Source organism: Gnatocerus cornutus, chromosome 5, assembly GCF_029298725.1.
Source record: "Gnatocerus cornutus isolate USDA-ARS CGAHR chromosome 5, icGnaCorn1.1, whole genome shotgun sequence".
In the NCBI taxonomy this organism is placed as follows: domain Eukaryota; kingdom Metazoa; phylum Arthropoda; class Insecta; order Coleoptera; family Tenebrionidae; genus Gnatocerus; species Gnatocerus cornutus.
This window is the reverse complement of record NC_142237.1, coordinates 10,558,502-10,574,149: the sequence shown is the minus strand read 5'-3', so window position 1 is coordinate 10,574,149 and position 15,648 is coordinate 10,558,502. Positions and strand designations below refer to the sequence as shown.

Genomic DNA, 15,648 nt, shown 5'->3' with positions numbered 1-15,648 from the left:
AATTTGTATTTTGATGACGTCTTTTATTTCTGTACTGTTATTATAATAAAGAATAATTTGTGATTTATTTTACATTGGATTCCCAACGGATATTATTTTGAATTAAAATGTACCACAAGTTTTCGTAATCAAGGAAGGGAAAAGCAAATAAAAACAACAAAATTTTAAACAGCAGAAATAATATTGAATGATATAAAACTTCATACATTAAAAGACATCTATGAAAAACGTATACATTATAATATAAATCTAAAAATTAAAACGAGACTGAGACTTGGATTTCGAACTGCGAGGTCGTTCTTCTTCCTTTATATAACTCTTCTCATCAGCTCCAAGAATGGTGGTCTCAAGTCCATTTTGTTGAAACGAAGTGGCAAGAATTATCGTTTGTGGACGTCGCGGTCGTACCTTAAATCAATGAACTGAATTTCAATCAAAATAAAATATTTCAATCTTACCTTCCTGAATTTTTTGAAATTTTTCCTGTCTGAATTAAAACTATCAAAAGACGTCGACATAGACTCCTCAAATGAAGCTCTAAAGACGCTCACATCCATTGTTTCTATAATAACTTTGTTTTTGAATTTTTCCAGAACTTCTTTGAATTCAGGATCCAAATCGACTTCGATTTTACTTTCATCAAGAGTCTCGTTCTTAATGCGACTCGTTGACATCCAGACTATTTCGTTTGACTTAGAAGGGGTATAATCGTTCGTGTAGCTTGTAGGTTCCAGATTAAAAGTGTTCGCGGTGTCGGGCATAATTTCAATGGGCATGGTTTTTCGTGACTGTCTCCGAACCTGTGCAAAAGGATTGTCTGCTTTTGCTGTAACTTTGGGGGTGCCAAACGGACTACTGACACTTTTATTCAGTTTTGTTAAGACAAAAGGATTTTCCGTTTTTTTCCATGTTTGGGATCTGTTTTCGTGGTCAGACATAAGAGACATTTTCTTGGGCGCGGATATCAAACTCTCTTCAGCTGATCTCTTTTTCAACTTCAACAAATCACTGTTTTGTGAAGAAGTCGGACTAGGACCATTTTGAACAGTTAAAGTGGAGTTCTCTAATCGTCTTCTCTTTGATGGATTATTTTCAGTTTCATCACCTTCATTTTGTGTGTGTTTAGAAGTAGAAGGAACATCTATTATTCCCTTTTGTTCTGTTTTTAGCGCTGGTTTAGACACCGAAGTAACAATAGAAGCTTTTGAAGTGGAAACTGGGTTTTTGGGAGTCACAAACAAGTCAAAATCTGCTTCCACAGATTCCGGAATAATCAGTTCTTTTTTGGTAACTTTTGTTTGATTATCTTCCGGCTGAGTCTCGGCTGCTAAACAATACATTTCAGACTCTGAGCTTGCCATCGGAACATCAAAAACATTTCCAACTCTATTAAACATAGGATTACAATCCTTTTCGCAAGAACAAAGCACAATAGCCATGGCGATCTCCTGGACTGGAATTGTTCGGCCCCCCAATTTTTGTACATGTTTATGGAGTTGTTTTAAAGATCGTGGAAGCTCCTCAGGTTCCTCCACGTCATAAATAAAAATATACTTGTTTTTTGATTTCGTCACTTCCAGTAACGTCAATTCTTGTCTTTGCCACGAAATGCTGGTCCCACCGGTTTTTTCAATGAGAGCGGCCATTTTCTTTTTCGTAATGTTGTTACTAAAGACGAAGATTTTTTCTTTAAATAATGTTTTTCTTATGGGATTGTAAGTGAGATCAACCTTATTGAGTAAAGCTTCTGTGACAGCGGGCTTGAAATCAGCCACGTTTGGCAAAGGTTTCGAAGCTTTGACATTGGTTATAAAAACATTCCAAAATTCTGGAGTCACGATCGGTTTGTTCTCAATTAAAGCAAGGAGAATTTTCATGGTTAAAATGATCTCAGTTGCTGTTAGGCAAGTGCAGGAATCATCCCATGTACTGAGCAATGAGCCTCCGAGCGCTGTTAGCTTCGCTTTTAGATCCTTTTTTTGTTCTGGGGTTAAACCAGATCCTGTTGTTACGATTGGAAACTTTTCTATTCTAAAAACAGAATTCATAATGTGAAACGTCAAGGCAGAAACGTTTTGTTCGTTTGTAAACGTCATCGACGCAGTCGATGTATCTACAGAGTGATTACAAATTAATTAACTCATTTTTTTCCTTTTTGTAATTGAGCCTCAAATAAAAAAGCGAAGGTTCCGTACATATTAGAGAATTTAGGAACTTCCGGGTAAGTTGCCTACCTGCTTAATCTGGCATTCGACATTTTGTACACAAATTTTGAACTCAAAAAAGTTGAGGATTCAGAAGGCAAAAGATTCAGATGCACACACTGCAATTTGCACAACAGCACAAATAACAATGTTTTATTTTGACATTGAACTTTTAACATTGAAATGACGCGAGATTGCAGTTGCTGATCAAAGTAGCAGATCTAGTTAAAAATGGCAACTCTGGTGGCTCCATTGTCAAGAATTCTAAACAAATAATAAATTAAAAATTAATTTCAATTTATTCTTTTTTCCATGTCCCAAATATCCACAAGTAAAATTCGTTTAATAGCAACTATAATAAACGACAAAAACTAAATTTAAAATATACATAACAATTGAAGACCAATTTATATCATATCAGTACATAAACTCACCTGTATATGCTTTGATAAACTCCAAATTTTATCACATCATTACTGTTCAAAGTAATATCTGTATCAATTGGTACCCGAACATTATTATGAAAGGTTCCATATTTTGACTTACAGTCAGTTAAAGTGATTGCATTACACTGAAAGAGAATTCTTATTTTTTTCTTTAACGCAAAATACGCGAATTTTACCTTAGTATTAATAATTGCATGTCTTCGGCTCAATGACTGATCATCGCTTATTATTATATCTGCGTTCTTTCGCCCAACAACGTACTCCTTATCTTCAAGTATATAAAAAAGACCTTCTCCTATAAACAGTGGTGGTAAAGACAATTTTATTTAGAAAATTATGTGTTTACCTTGTTCTTGTTTTAAAATATACATTGTATTATTTATTTGACTTCACACACCCATAACAAACAATTTAAAAATCTATAGATGTAAAAACAAACAACCACTTTTTAACTAGGTTATGTTTTTGAATTTACTTTTGACATTTCTAAAATGACAGCTGACAGCTGACAAGAGTGATAGTAAGCATGATTTTGCGAACAACTTGTTACGGTAGTGGATCTACCGGTTAATTTGAAACGTCATACTTGAGGCCGGTTTACAGAAACGTTAATTCTAATTAAATACTAACGCTAAGTTGTTATGTTAAAGCGTCATCGTTTTTCCGCCAATTAAATAACAGCAATCGTCAAATGAAATGTGAGATTAACTTAATTTTAATAATTATTCCATGTTAAAAAAAAAATTTTGAATTTGAACTATCGAAGATCGATTTCTAAGCTAAAAAATTGCGATAAGAACGATTTCAAAAAGGGTTTGTTAATATTTGGCTTAATTCCGGATATATCAAGAAAAATCTAAAAATTTGGCAATCTGGCGACAACCCGAAATTTCAAACGCTTCTAACTCAGTTACTTGTTGACGGGCGAGAAAAATGATGGTATTTTTGGATTCAGCGCAAAATTCTGTGTAAAATGAGCCGATATAGCTCAAATTTCTTTAACAAATACGAAATATCGACCAAAATAGATTTTTAGGGGGTGTGTTGGGAACATTTTTAAGAAGCTGTTTTGGGGCGAAAACTGCGTTTAGTACCATTATTATACAGGGTCTATCAGAACTGGCGGACCAAAATCATCCCATGGATAAATGACCTTCTGTAGATAAAAAGAAAATTGTTTAAAAAAATCCATCCTTGTTGGATTTTAAAATAAGAACGGTTTTAATTGACCAATCGTGTTGTAGATGTAAAATTACCTTAAAACATATATTTTTAACCATAGAAACATATTTAATTGTTGCAAAAAATAATTGACTGTTATGTCATAACAAAGTATTTCTGACAATTAGAAAGTCATTCCAAACGTTGCTTTGTGGTTTTATTGTATTTAATAATTAATTATGTTTACTCCGGAAGAATATTTTGATATGGTCTTGTTACTCGTATATGGAGAGTGTAATCGCAGTGCGACAGCTACTGTCCAGGAATACGCACTTCGTTTTCCAAATAGGGAACAGCCTAGCCGAAATGTTATTTTAAGATTAGTACAGAGAGGAAGAGAATCTGGTAATTTAAAAGTATGCAGAAGGGAGGTTGGGGGTGCCCCAAGAACTGCGAGAACCGTGGACAACGAGGAAGCGGTTATTGAGATTTTTGAAGAGGAACCTGAAACGAGCATTAGTATTGTGGCCAGAAATCTTGAAATGTCCACCTCTTCTGTTCAACGTATTCTTAAAGACGAACGAATGCACCCATTTCATTATACTAAAGTGCAATGTCTTACGCCGGAAGATTATCCTCTAAGAGTGGAGTTTTGTACTTGGCTTTTGCGGGAACATGACGCAAATGAGAACTTCGTCAAAAGCATATTGTTTACAGACGAATCTTGCTTTCAAAAAGATGGATTTTTCAATCAAAGAAATTTTCATGTTTGGGGGTGAGATAATCCGCACGTCTTCAGGCAAAGTAATTCCCAGCAAAGATTTTCTGTCAATCTTTGGGCTGGAATTTTTGGGAACGCAATAGTAAATTGTTTTGAGAACAAGTTATACGCAATTATAAAACATCACATTCTTTCAGGTTGGCCCGTACGAATTTCCCGCTAGACTCAACGGCCAAATTTATACAAATTTTTTAGTTGATGATTTGGACATGCTGCTAGACAATATTCCTCTACAAAGATTAAGAAATGTTGACATTAATAATATTTGGTTCCAACATGATGGATGCCCAGCACATTTTGCAAATGTAACTAGGAACCATTTAGATGTTAGATTTCCTAATGCATGGATAGGCCGCGGAAGCCCAAGACGTTAGCCCCCCAGGTCGCCAGACCTTACGCCCTTAAATTTTTTCCTTTGGGGACACGTCAAGAATTTGGTGTACCGAAATATGCCTGAAAATATTAACGTGTTAAGAAACCGCATTCAAGAAGCATTTGCTTCAATAACAGCTGAAATGGTCAGTAATGCTAGGGCAAGTCTACTGAGAAAAGCTGCTCTGTGCATTCAAGTGGAAGGAAGAAATTTTGAACATTTACTTTAAAAACTATTTACCTATTTATTCAAATGTATACCGCTAATTCATTCATTCTTGTTATTTCTGTATTTATTTACTAATTTGTTTTTCGGATTCTGTTAATTTTAAGTTTGAGTTTATTATTTCATTTTGTTGGTCTCAAAATAAACTTGTCAATTTTTATGAGAAGACGTCACCTAAAAAATTACGTCAGTGTAACAACAATGCAAAAATATTTAAGATGCATCTATAGTTACAAATAAAGCAGGAAAAGCTAATTTTCAGGTAAGTTAACATCAGCAACACGATTGGTTAGTTTAAATTGTTCATTTTCTGATCACTATTAAAGATGGATTTTTTAAAACATTTTTCCAATTATTCCCAGAAGATTGTGAATACATCGTTTCATTTTGGTCCGCTAGTTCTGATAGACCCTGTATATTGATCGAAAGAACAACTCGAGATCTATCTACTGGCCAAATCTCAGATTTGATTTGATAGGGCAAATAGTTTACGACGGGCGATCGAAAAACGAAAAATTGATCGATTGAGTCGCAAAACTTTTTTGCCCAAAAAATTGACCATAGAATTTTCGACTTTTGGGGGCGTATTCTAAAGTAAAATAAGCCGAGAAAAACGCTGGTGAAAACCGTTTCAAAAAATCTCTTGTAGTTTCGGAGATATTGGGCTTTGAAAATTTTCCAACTCAAAATTCAATATCCGAAACTTTGATTGTCTATAGCTCAGTTATTTGTAGACCGATCTTAACGAGTTTTACCTTTTCTGCGTAAAATGAACTCTTTAATATTGGTTCATAAATAAGCGAGATATAGTGTCTGAATTAGAAACCGAAAAGCAGCTTCCATACTGAAAAAAATAAAGTTTTGATCAATTTTTAAGCTAAAAAATTGCGAGAAAAACAATTTGGATGCAATAACTAAATCGAAAACCAATCCAAAGAACGCGTCGAGATTTCAGAGTTTGAGAAATTCAAATTGACAATTTTAGAAAACAATAAAATTATTCTTTGTTAAGACTGATCAACAATTAATCGATTTATCGACCAATGTACTTACAGGTACGATTTAATAAGAAATATTGTGAAAGAGATTAATTATAATTAAATGTTAATAAATGAATAAAATTATTTATCCTTAGGCAGTAACCTTAGAACCTAATGATGATGACGATGAGAATAAAAAAATGGTAATATAAAACTGAAATTTCTGCGTCAGTACCGACTACACTAAACTCATTTTATAGAAAATCTAGAAATTTTTATATTTCTCTTATTAAAATAAAAGCTTTTATGCATACGACCTATTGTAATTAATTTATTATAACCTGTGCTATAACACATTTCCTCCTTTGTTGCAAAACTGTGGAGTTGCCAAATATCATTTCTCCTGATTTACATAAGAATGCATTTTTTTAGTCCTTTTGTCTTAATTTTCAGTGAATTGTTTCTAATTAATTACATAAAATTGCTGTAGGCAAGTGTTTGTATTTCTACCGTTCGTTGACAGGTTTAATTAAAAGCATCAAAATTTAAGTCTTCAACGCCAAGAATATTGAACTCGACACTGATGTGTCTGAAGAGCGAAGAAAGTTAAAGGTTGGCGTTGAATTTTAGGACATCACGCAGAGTCGTCTCGATTTTGAAATAGTCCAATGGTAATTTATTATTGGTTGTGAATACAGTGGCGTATGCAATTTAAAATGAATTACAATAAATAATTCAAATAAATAAACTTCAATAATTCCATAGATAAAAAAAAGAAAGATTTCAACTGGGAAATGCACTATTCGTGTTCTATTTTTTATGAATTTCTATAAATAAATTATAAAAAAATTGTAAAAAAGTGTAATTTCCATGAGACGACACTGCTGGCAGTCTGTGTTTGGGGATTCCGCGACAGACGTAATACTTTTGGTATAAATATCCTCACTATTGTCTGTTTCTTTATAATTTTAGTGACTCTCAAAAACAACAAGATGTTAAAATTGGTAAGACTTAATAAAATAATTTTTATAAACTTTTCACCCCTGATCATTTTCAGATTGTCTTTTCGATTTTATTCTTTGTGGTCACAGCAGATGTCCGAGACTTATTCCAAAATCAAGACCCTCGACTTCTTTCTCCATTCGGCAACCGTCCCTCTTTCGGCCCGTCCATTAAATTTGACTCTCCAATAAGTTCTTCAGGTCAACATGACGCGATTGTTCGACAGGAACAAGAGATAGAACCTGATGGAAGTTACAAATGGAGGTACGAATCTTCTTATTAAAATGGTGGCAATTCTTAAGATGTTTTTGTAGTTATGAAACGTCTAATGGTATTGCTGCGCAAGAACAGGGTGGTTTGAGACAACAAGGGGGCCCGGAACCATCTGTGGCTGCTCAAGGATCGTTCGCGTACACGTCTCCGGAAGGACAACCGATTTCGGTGTCGTATGTTGCTGATGAAAACGGTTTCCAGCCACAAGGGGCTCATTTACCCACACCTCCTCCTATTCCTCCGGCGATTCTTAGAGCTTTGGAGTGGATTGCTGCTCATCCAGAACCGGCACAAAATACACGATTTTGATTAAGGATCATACGGAACTTTGCATGTATAAAGAATTAGTAATATTTTTGTAATAAAATATAAAAAACAATAATATTAAAAAAAAATCTATTTTTATTATCAGTGGCGAATTTAATGGTCCCGATTTCTGAGAAGTTCTACAACACTTCAAAATTATATTTTTTCAGAGATATTGTTGGTTTCATATCTAAAGAGTTTTACTTAAAACCACGATGGAGCATTAAAAATTTTGAAACTGAGAATTCAACTCACCATAGATTCGACCAATAAGAGACACTTATTTTTTCAAATAAACCAATCACAGCAAACTTTTCTTGGAAATTTTCACTAGTGAAATTTCCAGTGACAATTCCACGCGAAAACCACGCAATCTGACAGTTGGTTGTCAGTTCGTTAAATTCTCATGACGAATATAACTCGGGAGCTCGAAATTGTGGGAAATTTTTCCTCCAGTACTCGTAGTTTGTTTCCCGGACAATTGGCACTCGTTCGCTTCGCTCACTCGTGCAATTGATCGTCGAAAAAACTACTCGTCTGTCGGAAAAATTTCCGACAATTTCGAGCCCACTCGTTATATTACTTATGAAAATTTACTTTCCGAAACTTTGAACGGTCATAACTCGGTTATTTGTTTACTCCGAAAACTAAGCGATATATCGATATCAGAAAATTTTCCACAATTTCTAGCTCTCGAGTTATATTCGTCATGAGAATTTATCGAACTGACAAGCAACTGACAGATCGCGTGGAATTGTTACTGGAAATTTCACTCGTGACGCAAAAAAAAGTTTGCTGTGATATTTGAAAAAAAAAGTCTATGATTGATATGGTGAGTTGAATTCTCGTGAAAAACTACACCTTTTGACTTTTGGAAAATCTAAAAACTATTTTTTATGTAAAAAATCGGAAGAAAAACGATGGCGCAAACGGTTTTCCAATATTTCTAATAGTTGTCGAGATATTAAGCACGAATTGTTTCGAACCTTCAAAAATTTGGCCCTCTGGCGACAACTCAAAAATTCAAACGGCTATAACTCAGTTATATGTTGACGACAATTAAAAATTCTCAAAGCTTTGGATTAAGCGTAATATTCTGCGTAAAGTGAGCTAAAATTTGTTTAATTTGCTTAATAAATAAACGAAGCATTCATTGGTCAAAAACTGTTTTAAAGAGGTTATTTTGGAGTGATTTTCAATCACTGTTTTCAAGGTGAAAACGACGTTTATTACCTTTGTGTTATACACAAGTCGAAAGAGAAGCTCGAGATCTATCTACTGGCTAAATTTAAGATCGATCGGTCAAATAGTTTACGATTTATGGCCAAAAATACATAAATAGAAAAATTTTCATCGATTAAGTCGAATTTTTTTTTCGCGAAAAATCGACTATCCAATTTTGGGCTTTTGAGAACATTTTCTACCGTAAAATGAGCCGAGAAAAAAAATAGCGCAAACCGCATCTCGATATCTCAAATAGTTTTCGAGATTGTAATTGAATTAGGAAAAATGAGGAAAAATGAAAATCAACTTTCCGAAACTTTGATCGGGCATAACTCAGTTATTTGTTGTCGCATCTGAATTTAAATCCTAGATTTGGAATCTGCGGAAAATTCTGCGTGCACTGATGTAAATAACTCAAGTTTACTCGAAAAAATAAGCGAAATGTCGATATTAAAAGTTTGGCACAGTTTTAGACATGAATTTTCGCGAAAAACTGCCCCGAGCAATCTAATTTCCAATTCGTAAGAAACTCGAAAAATTGAATCTTTTATTTAATAATAAAATAATGTCAACCATAGTTTCAGAATGTATTTATATTAACGTCACCACACCAAATTTGTAAAACCGCAAGGTTCTTTCTAATTCATATGCATTTTCGATAAATGAATGTGACAACTAAATATGTCTACTTAATTGTGAAATAACTGCACAGATTGGTGGTGTAGAATTTTTTTTTCACCCTGTAGATGTATTTATGGAATGTATGTAAACCAGTGGCTGAAATACGCGTCTCTTGTTTTCCGAACATGGTTCTCTGTCGAAATAATACATAAATGAATCCACTTTTTGTAAATGTCACATACCATACATTATCATCTTTTGAAGAGGTCGCGATAAAATAGTGACCGGCCTTGATAAAGGTTTCTTGATGGGTCTGTTATTATGAAACAATTTACAATTTTATGCCGCCTTACCAGCGAACGCAAATACAATCATTTCACTGCCTTTGGTCAATGGCGAAGGTGTAAAAAACTACTGTGAAGAAATATGAATGTTAACCAATTTCAATTATTTTATCTAAAGACTGTGCAAAGATTGAACTTTTAGGAATGATAAATTAAATACCACACACAATTCGATAATAATTATAGATAATAATTGTCTATACTTTCTATGCAACTATGAAAATACGTGCATATTAACGGTGTCTTGACAATGGGAAGATTTACGATGTTTCATTAAAATAATCACTGATTAATTAAATGGAAGCTACTCTACTCTTTCTTATTTCTTGTTTCCAACAGTGTCTGTCTGATTCCGTCTATTGGGTAATCAATTGGGAAACTTCTTAAATCAAAAAAAGTCGCACAAGTGTGGCAATACCCAAATAAATTGATCCACTCGTGACTCGTGATAAAATTCAAGTTCTGAAGATACCAGTTTAACATGGACCAATAGATCACAAACCACCTTCGTAATTTTCATTATTTACGAGTCATTTTATTGTCGGATTTCACGGACGAGTCGCACCTGAATTCAAACGGGGAGCCATAATAGATTTGATGTTCCATCTAATTAGCATCTTGTATAAATATCAGAAATTTTTGAATCTGGACCATTAGTGATCCGTGCTTCAATAAGTTAAGATGTTACGACTGGTGAGTGCTCAGTGGTCGATTACCAAAACTAAATTCAATGTTTTTAGATTCTAGTTTGCACTCTCACAGTTTCGGCTTTTGCTGATGTTTCGCATTTGTTGAGGAATAACAGACCGTTCCAGGCTGCCCCAGTGCGATCCGTTTCTGTGAGTCCTGTGTCGCAAAGTTTTGGGCGCCCAATTGCCATTGTTAGGCAAAGTCAAGATGTACAACCCGATGGTGCCTACCAATTCAGGTAAAAATACTTCTTTGTGTTTTTTCTTATTAATGGAAATGTCTTTTTAGCTATGAAACTGAAAATGGCATTGGTGCTCAAGAACAAGCTCAGGTTCGCGCTGTAGGAAACGAATTAGAAAAGTCTGCGCAAGGATCCTTCTACTGGACATCTCCAGAGGGAGAACAAGTGTCTATTTCGTACGTTGCTGACGGCAATGGTTACCAACCCCAAGGAAGTCATTTACCAATTGCTCCACCAATTCCTCCAGCGATTCAAAGAGCTTTGGAGTGGATTGCTGCTCATCCCGAACCTGAACAGGTTTACAGTGGAAACAGGAGATTTTAGGATTTGATTTGATCTGAATGTAATTTTCGTGTAAAAAAGTAATAAAGTGAATTTCGTAATAAAAACGACGTGCTTTAATAAAACCATTTTGGGGTGATGAGAATCAAACTTTTCCTCTGGGTCACCTGCACCTTGAATTATAATATTTTTGGTGGGTTTGATGCAACTTTTTACAATGCGTTATTTTTCCACAAACAAAAGATCAAGTTACAAGATTTATGGCTGTGAGTTCTGTTGAAAATTATGACTTTTACTTTACATAATACTTTGATTCGAAATTGACTCTCGAATTAATTTAAATATATTAAATATATTCATAATATAGACATCAGCTGGACATTTACTAGCAAATTAAATCTTTATTTGCAAATTTAGACAAAAAAACTTGTTGAAAATTTTATGAGCATTGCTTTGCAGCTACTATACACAGGTGTGCTGTAAATAGCGGATAAATACTAACATATTATACTTTTTCAACAAATTTTATTTCAATTAAATAAAAGATAATATTACTCACTAGTTCCTCTAAAATTCGATAATATTTGACGGTTATCTGTATCTATAAATGCTTAATGATTAGTCAATGTTGACAATTAAACACCGAAAAAGTTACAGAAATACGGGTTTTCCAAATTGTGTTCTAAATTCACAAAATTTGTGACCAAAGATTTTTTTTACACTTTTTTTTAATTAGGTAATTGTGTGCTTTAAATTTTATATACTATCATTTCTGTGTAAAATAATGTAAATTAATAAATAACGTCCTTGAAGAAAGTTTATTCCCTTTTATTTATTTTTTAGAACGTTATATTAAAGGTTACAGAGTTTAAAAGTCAAGGATGTATTCTTAAATGTTTTTTGTAAGAATGCATAAAAACTTATATTATTATAACTATGACACTTAATGTCTATAGTTTAGCCGAAAAATGATTGAGAACAACTGGCGCTTACCTTACAAAGTAACATCTATGTAGTATTTTCTTCTCTGGGATTCAGAATACGATCAGAACCTGACAACATGAGCACGAGAAATTCTGTTTTTCTAAATTGGGAATGTAATGCAACAAATAATAGCCCTGGAAAAACAACCCGTCGCCTCGATTAGGGAAACGATTTTAGTAAACGCGAACATCAAATGCACTCCCTGCACTTAGGTAGAGTATAAGTAATTATTTACAATTTTTGTTCACTACGTCAAGATCGTGCTAAAATTTGGCACCCAAAACCTCAAACACTCACTAAATTATAGTGAGGTAAATAAAATAAATAATAAAATAAATAATTATTTACCTGCACTTATTAAATGATGGCAATGTTTAATCTATTTACTAAAACTTGTTATCTTTCTTTTCGCCATATATGGGATTTCCGTCTTTTCATATACCTAAAGCATATAAGTATTTACCGCGAAAGCATGAGCGTTGATTCATCAGTCATCAGCCATCACTTTAAACGTTGTTTCATAGTTGCTACATTATTATCAGCCGACTTCCTTCCTTTGCCATTGTTGTCACAATGCTTCTACAGAATACATTAGTGTTAGTCACAGCAATTCAATTTTCCTTAAGTCAAAATGCAGTGAATAATTGCAAATCTAAAGAGACATGCAGTGAATGTATACAAGAATTAGGTTGTGTTTGGTGTATAAACCCTGTAAGTACAGAACTTAAAAATAAAAAAAAAGAATAATTATTATAAAAATATTATGAATCTAATCTATCTAATCAAAATTTTAGAACTCGGAAATTCATTGTCTGAACGAAAAAGAGGTTTCCCAAAATTGGTGCCCTCCTGGCTCCATAGAAAACGCCCAAGGATCGTACCAAATCACACAAAATATTCCTCTGTCCAGTGAGGAAGACAATGTCGTTCAAATCAGTCCTCAGCGAGTTAAACTCACTTTACGAAGAGGCGAAGAATTCGAACTCAATTTTCAGTATGCACAGGCAAAAAATTACCCAGTCGATCTCTACTACATTATGGATTTATCGGCCTCCATGGAGAGTCACAAAGAAAAACTTGCGACTCTTGGAACCAAACTGGCAAAGACAATGAGGAACATCACGAGCAATTTTCAACTAGGCTTTGGTAGTTTTGTGGATAAAGTTGAGCTGCCGTTTGTTAGCACCGTACCGGCAAAGTTTGTTCAAATTCAATTTTTTTCCATTCTATTATTATAAAAACAATTCTAGGCTAGCTAAACCTTGCGAGTCCAGGAACTCAGTCCCATGCGTGCCACCATACAGTTTCAAAAACCACATGTCACTATCAAGCGACGATAAGCGATTTTCTAAAGAAGTTTCCGAAGCGAGAGTTTCCGGGAATTTGGATTCTCCTGAAGGAGGATTCGATGCGTTAATGCAAGCAATTGTGTGCAAAGGAGTTATCGGTTGGAGAGAAGAAGCAAGACATTTAATTGTGTTTTCAACAGATGCAGAGTTTCACATTGCCGGCGATGGCAAACTTGCTGGAGTAGTCGAGCCGAACGACGCTCAGTGTCATATGGAGAAGAACACCTACACGCATGATCTTAAGTTAGATTATCCTTCAGTCTCTCAAATCAATTACGTGGCTAAGCAAAATAACATTAATATAGTCTTTGCGATTGTTAAAAAGTCCGGCGTGCCTGAATCGTACAAAAGATTGTCTGCAGTAATTAAAAACTCCAACATGGGAGATTTGGGTGGAAACTCTGAAAATGTCGTCAAGTTGGTTGTTGACAACTATAATGTAAAATTTATTATGGTGGGAAATTTTTTGTACTAATTTTTCGTTTTAGAAAATTGTCGATTCTGTCACCATATCTTCAAACGCAACGAACGACGTCGAAGTAAAAATCTCCTCGAATTGTCTCCAAAAAAAAGAAAACGGTTGCACGAATATTCATGTTGGCGAAATAGTCAATTTTACGGCCACAATAAAACCGCTGGAATGCAGCAAAGATAGCAAAAGAAAAACCATCGCGATAAAACCCGAAGGTTTAAAGGAAAGCATTATCGTTGACTTGGAAGTGCTTTGCGATTGTGGTTGCGAGACTTCCTCAAGCAATTTTTACTCTCCAAACTCCGACAAGTGTTCAAGAAACGGAACTCTAAAATGCGGAGTTTGCGATTGCGATTTAGGCCACTTTGGAAAAAACTGCGAATGTAGCAGAGAATCCTCCCAATCCAACGATTTATCAAACTGCAAACCCAACCCTAATGATACTTCTGTTTGCTCAGGCTTGGGAATTTGCAGGTGTGGTCAATGTCAATGCAACAGACGAACAAACCCCGAAGAAAAAATCTTCGGTAAATATTGCGACTGTGATAACTACTCATGTAAGCGCGTCAATGGAAAGTTGTGCTCGCAGAAAGGCACGTGCGAATGTGGAGGCATCTGTAACTGCCAAGCCGGATGGACGGGTGATGCATGTCAGTGTCCTAACACCAACAGCACCTGTATTAAACCTGACGGAAATAACTTTATTTGCAACCAGCACGGACAATGCAACTGTGGAAAATGCGAATGTTACGACGAAGACATTCGATATTCCGGGAGATATTGCGATGAGTGCCCAAGTTGCGAAGGCCAAAGATGCGAAGAGTTGCGCTCGTGTGTTGAATGTCAAGTATACAAAAGTGGCTACAACGAGGAAGACTGTCGAACAAACTGTACAAGCTTCCAGACAGAAGTTGTGGACAAAGTTGACAACTACCAAGATAACAATATTAAGACTTGTACTCTGGTTGACGACAAAGATTGTACGTTTGTTTTCCAGTACGAATATCTTGACGAAAAACAGCTTAAAGTCACAGCGGAAAAGAAAAAAGTCTGTCGCGAACCACCGAATATTTTAGGTGAGTTAATTTTCTTAATTTGGTGTAGTTAAGAAATTTTTATTGCAGCTTGGGTCTTGGGAGTTATCGGGACTGTTTTCTTAGCTGGTTTTATACTTTTGCTCATTTGGAAAGTTTGTACAACTGTTCATGACCGGAGGGAATATGCGAAATTTGAGAACGAAAGACAGAAAATGAAGTGGCATCGAAACGAAAATCCTCTTTATAAAGAAGCGACTTCTACTTTCGCTAATCCTTTGTTTGGGTCACGTCTTGAGAAAAACAAGAAATGAAACGAATTGACTTTAACTGATCTGATTACGTGTTTCCTTTTTGGATTTCTTGTCGAGTTATTAGGTAGGTGAATCTACTAAATAACTGAGTCATAAGATACTTAAGTATATAGAAGTATTATTTAAATGTTATTTATATACTTACTTATTTAACAAACAGTTTTGAATAAAATTTTGGATTAATAGATTTTAATTATTCTGAAATTTTCCAAGTCAAAATTTTCGACATCCTTCAGTAAAATTTGTAATTTTGGTAATTTTAGAGCTACAGCTACAAAATTTTTGAAACTTACTTTCTTTGAGTCGTGCATTAACTCAACTGTAAAATTTGAAAGCTAAAGA

The 15,648-nt window shown here is 34.6% G+C and overlaps 4 protein-coding genes across 5 annotated transcripts; 3 read left to right on the top strand and 1 right to left on the bottom strand.

The window, feature by feature from the left end:
- Positions 1 to 162: 162 nt before the first annotated feature.
- nbs (nibrin) lies at positions 163 to 3,162 on the bottom strand. 2 transcript variants are annotated; one of them, XM_088037153.1, is made up of 5 exons: positions 2,997 to 3,162; positions 2,827 to 2,945; positions 2,639 to 2,775; positions 459 to 2,031; positions 163 to 408 (listed from the first exon to the last, which is right to left on the bottom strand). In XM_088037153.1, the coding sequence occupies exons 1-5, from the start codon at positions 3,019 to 3,021 to the stop codon at positions 250 to 252; spliced, it is 2,013 nt and encodes a 670-aa protein (XP_087893279.1). In that variant the 5' UTR covers positions 3,022 to 3,162; the 3' UTR covers positions 163 to 249. The 2 variants fall into 2 exon arrangements, with proteins under 2 accessions (XP_087893279.1, XP_087893280.1); XM_088037154.1 differs by lacking the exons at positions 2,639 to 2,775; positions 2,827 to 2,945; positions 2,997 to 3,162 and adding an exon at positions 2,235 to 2,543.
- A 3,426-nt stretch (positions 3,163 to 6,588) lies between these two features.
- LOC148174373 (uncharacterized) lies at positions 6,589 to 7,781 on the top strand. Its single transcript, XM_088036818.1, has 8 exons — positions 6,589 to 6,622; positions 6,661 to 6,666; positions 6,721 to 6,782; positions 6,835 to 6,867; positions 6,936 to 6,977; positions 7,031 to 7,174; positions 7,228 to 7,436; positions 7,487 to 7,781. The coding sequence occupies exons 1-8, from the start codon at positions 6,589 to 6,591 to the stop codon at positions 7,752 to 7,754; spliced, it is 798 nt and encodes a 265-aa protein (XP_087892944.1). The 3' UTR covers positions 7,755 to 7,781.
- Positions 7,782 to 10,311: 2,530 nt separating this feature from the next.
- Positions 10,312 to 11,203, top strand: LOC148174372 (endocuticle structural glycoprotein SgAbd-3-like). Its single transcript, XM_088037170.1, has 3 exons — positions 10,312 to 10,633; positions 10,681 to 10,868; positions 10,919 to 11,203. The coding sequence occupies exons 1-3, from the start codon at positions 10,622 to 10,624 to the stop codon at positions 11,193 to 11,195; spliced, it is 477 nt and encodes a 158-aa protein (XP_087893296.1). The 5' UTR covers positions 10,312 to 10,621; the 3' UTR covers positions 11,196 to 11,203.
- Positions 11,204 to 12,599: 1,396 nt separating this feature from the next.
- LOC148174371 (integrin beta-PS-like) lies at positions 12,600 to 15,481 on the top strand. Its single transcript, XM_088037151.1, has 5 exons — positions 12,600 to 12,848; positions 12,932 to 13,335; positions 13,388 to 13,925; positions 13,975 to 15,034; positions 15,083 to 15,481. The coding sequence occupies exons 1-5, from the start codon at positions 12,711 to 12,713 to the stop codon at positions 15,304 to 15,306; spliced, it is 2,364 nt and encodes a 787-aa protein (XP_087893277.1). The 5' UTR covers positions 12,600 to 12,710; the 3' UTR covers positions 15,307 to 15,481.
- Positions 15,482 to 15,648: the final 167 nt, after the last annotated feature.

Coding starts and splice junctions, on each gene's coding strand:
- LOC148174373 (XM_088036818.1), top strand. CDS start 6,589: ATGCATTTTTTTAGTCCTTTTGTCTTAATTTTCA. Junction 6,783..6,834: donor AAGAGCGAAGAAAGTTAAAG/GTTGGCGTTGAA, acceptor ATTTTGAAATAG/TCCAATGGTAATTTATTATT. Junction 7,437..7,486: donor GATGGAAGTTACAAATGGAG/GTACGAATCTTC, acceptor ATGTTTTTGTAG/TTATGAAACGTCTAATGGTA.
- LOC148174372 (XM_088037170.1), top strand. Junction 10,869..10,918: donor GATGGTGCCTACCAATTCAG/GTAAAAATACTT, acceptor ATGTCTTTTTAG/CTATGAAACTGAAAATGGCA.
- nbs (XM_088037153.1), bottom strand. CDS start 3,021: ATGTATATTTTAAAACAAGAACAAG. Junction 2,776..2,826: donor ATGCAATTATTAATACTAAG/GTAAAATTCGCG, acceptor ATTCTCTTTCAG/TGTAATGCAATCACTTTAAC. Junction 2,032..2,638: donor GTTTATCAAAGCATATACAG/GTGAGTTTATGT, acceptor TTCTGTTTTTAG/AATAGAAAAGTTTCCAATCG.
- LOC148174371 (XM_088037151.1), top strand. CDS start 12,711: ATGCTTCTACAGAATACATTAGTGTTAGTCACAGCAATTCAATTTTCC. Junction 12,849..12,931: donor GTGTTTGGTGTATAAACCCT/GTAAGTACAGAA, acceptor TCAAAATTTTAG/AACTCGGAAATTCATTGTCT. Junction 15,035..15,082: donor CGAACCACCGAATATTTTAG/GTGAGTTAATTT, acceptor TTTTTATTGCAG/CTTGGGTCTTGGGAGTTATC.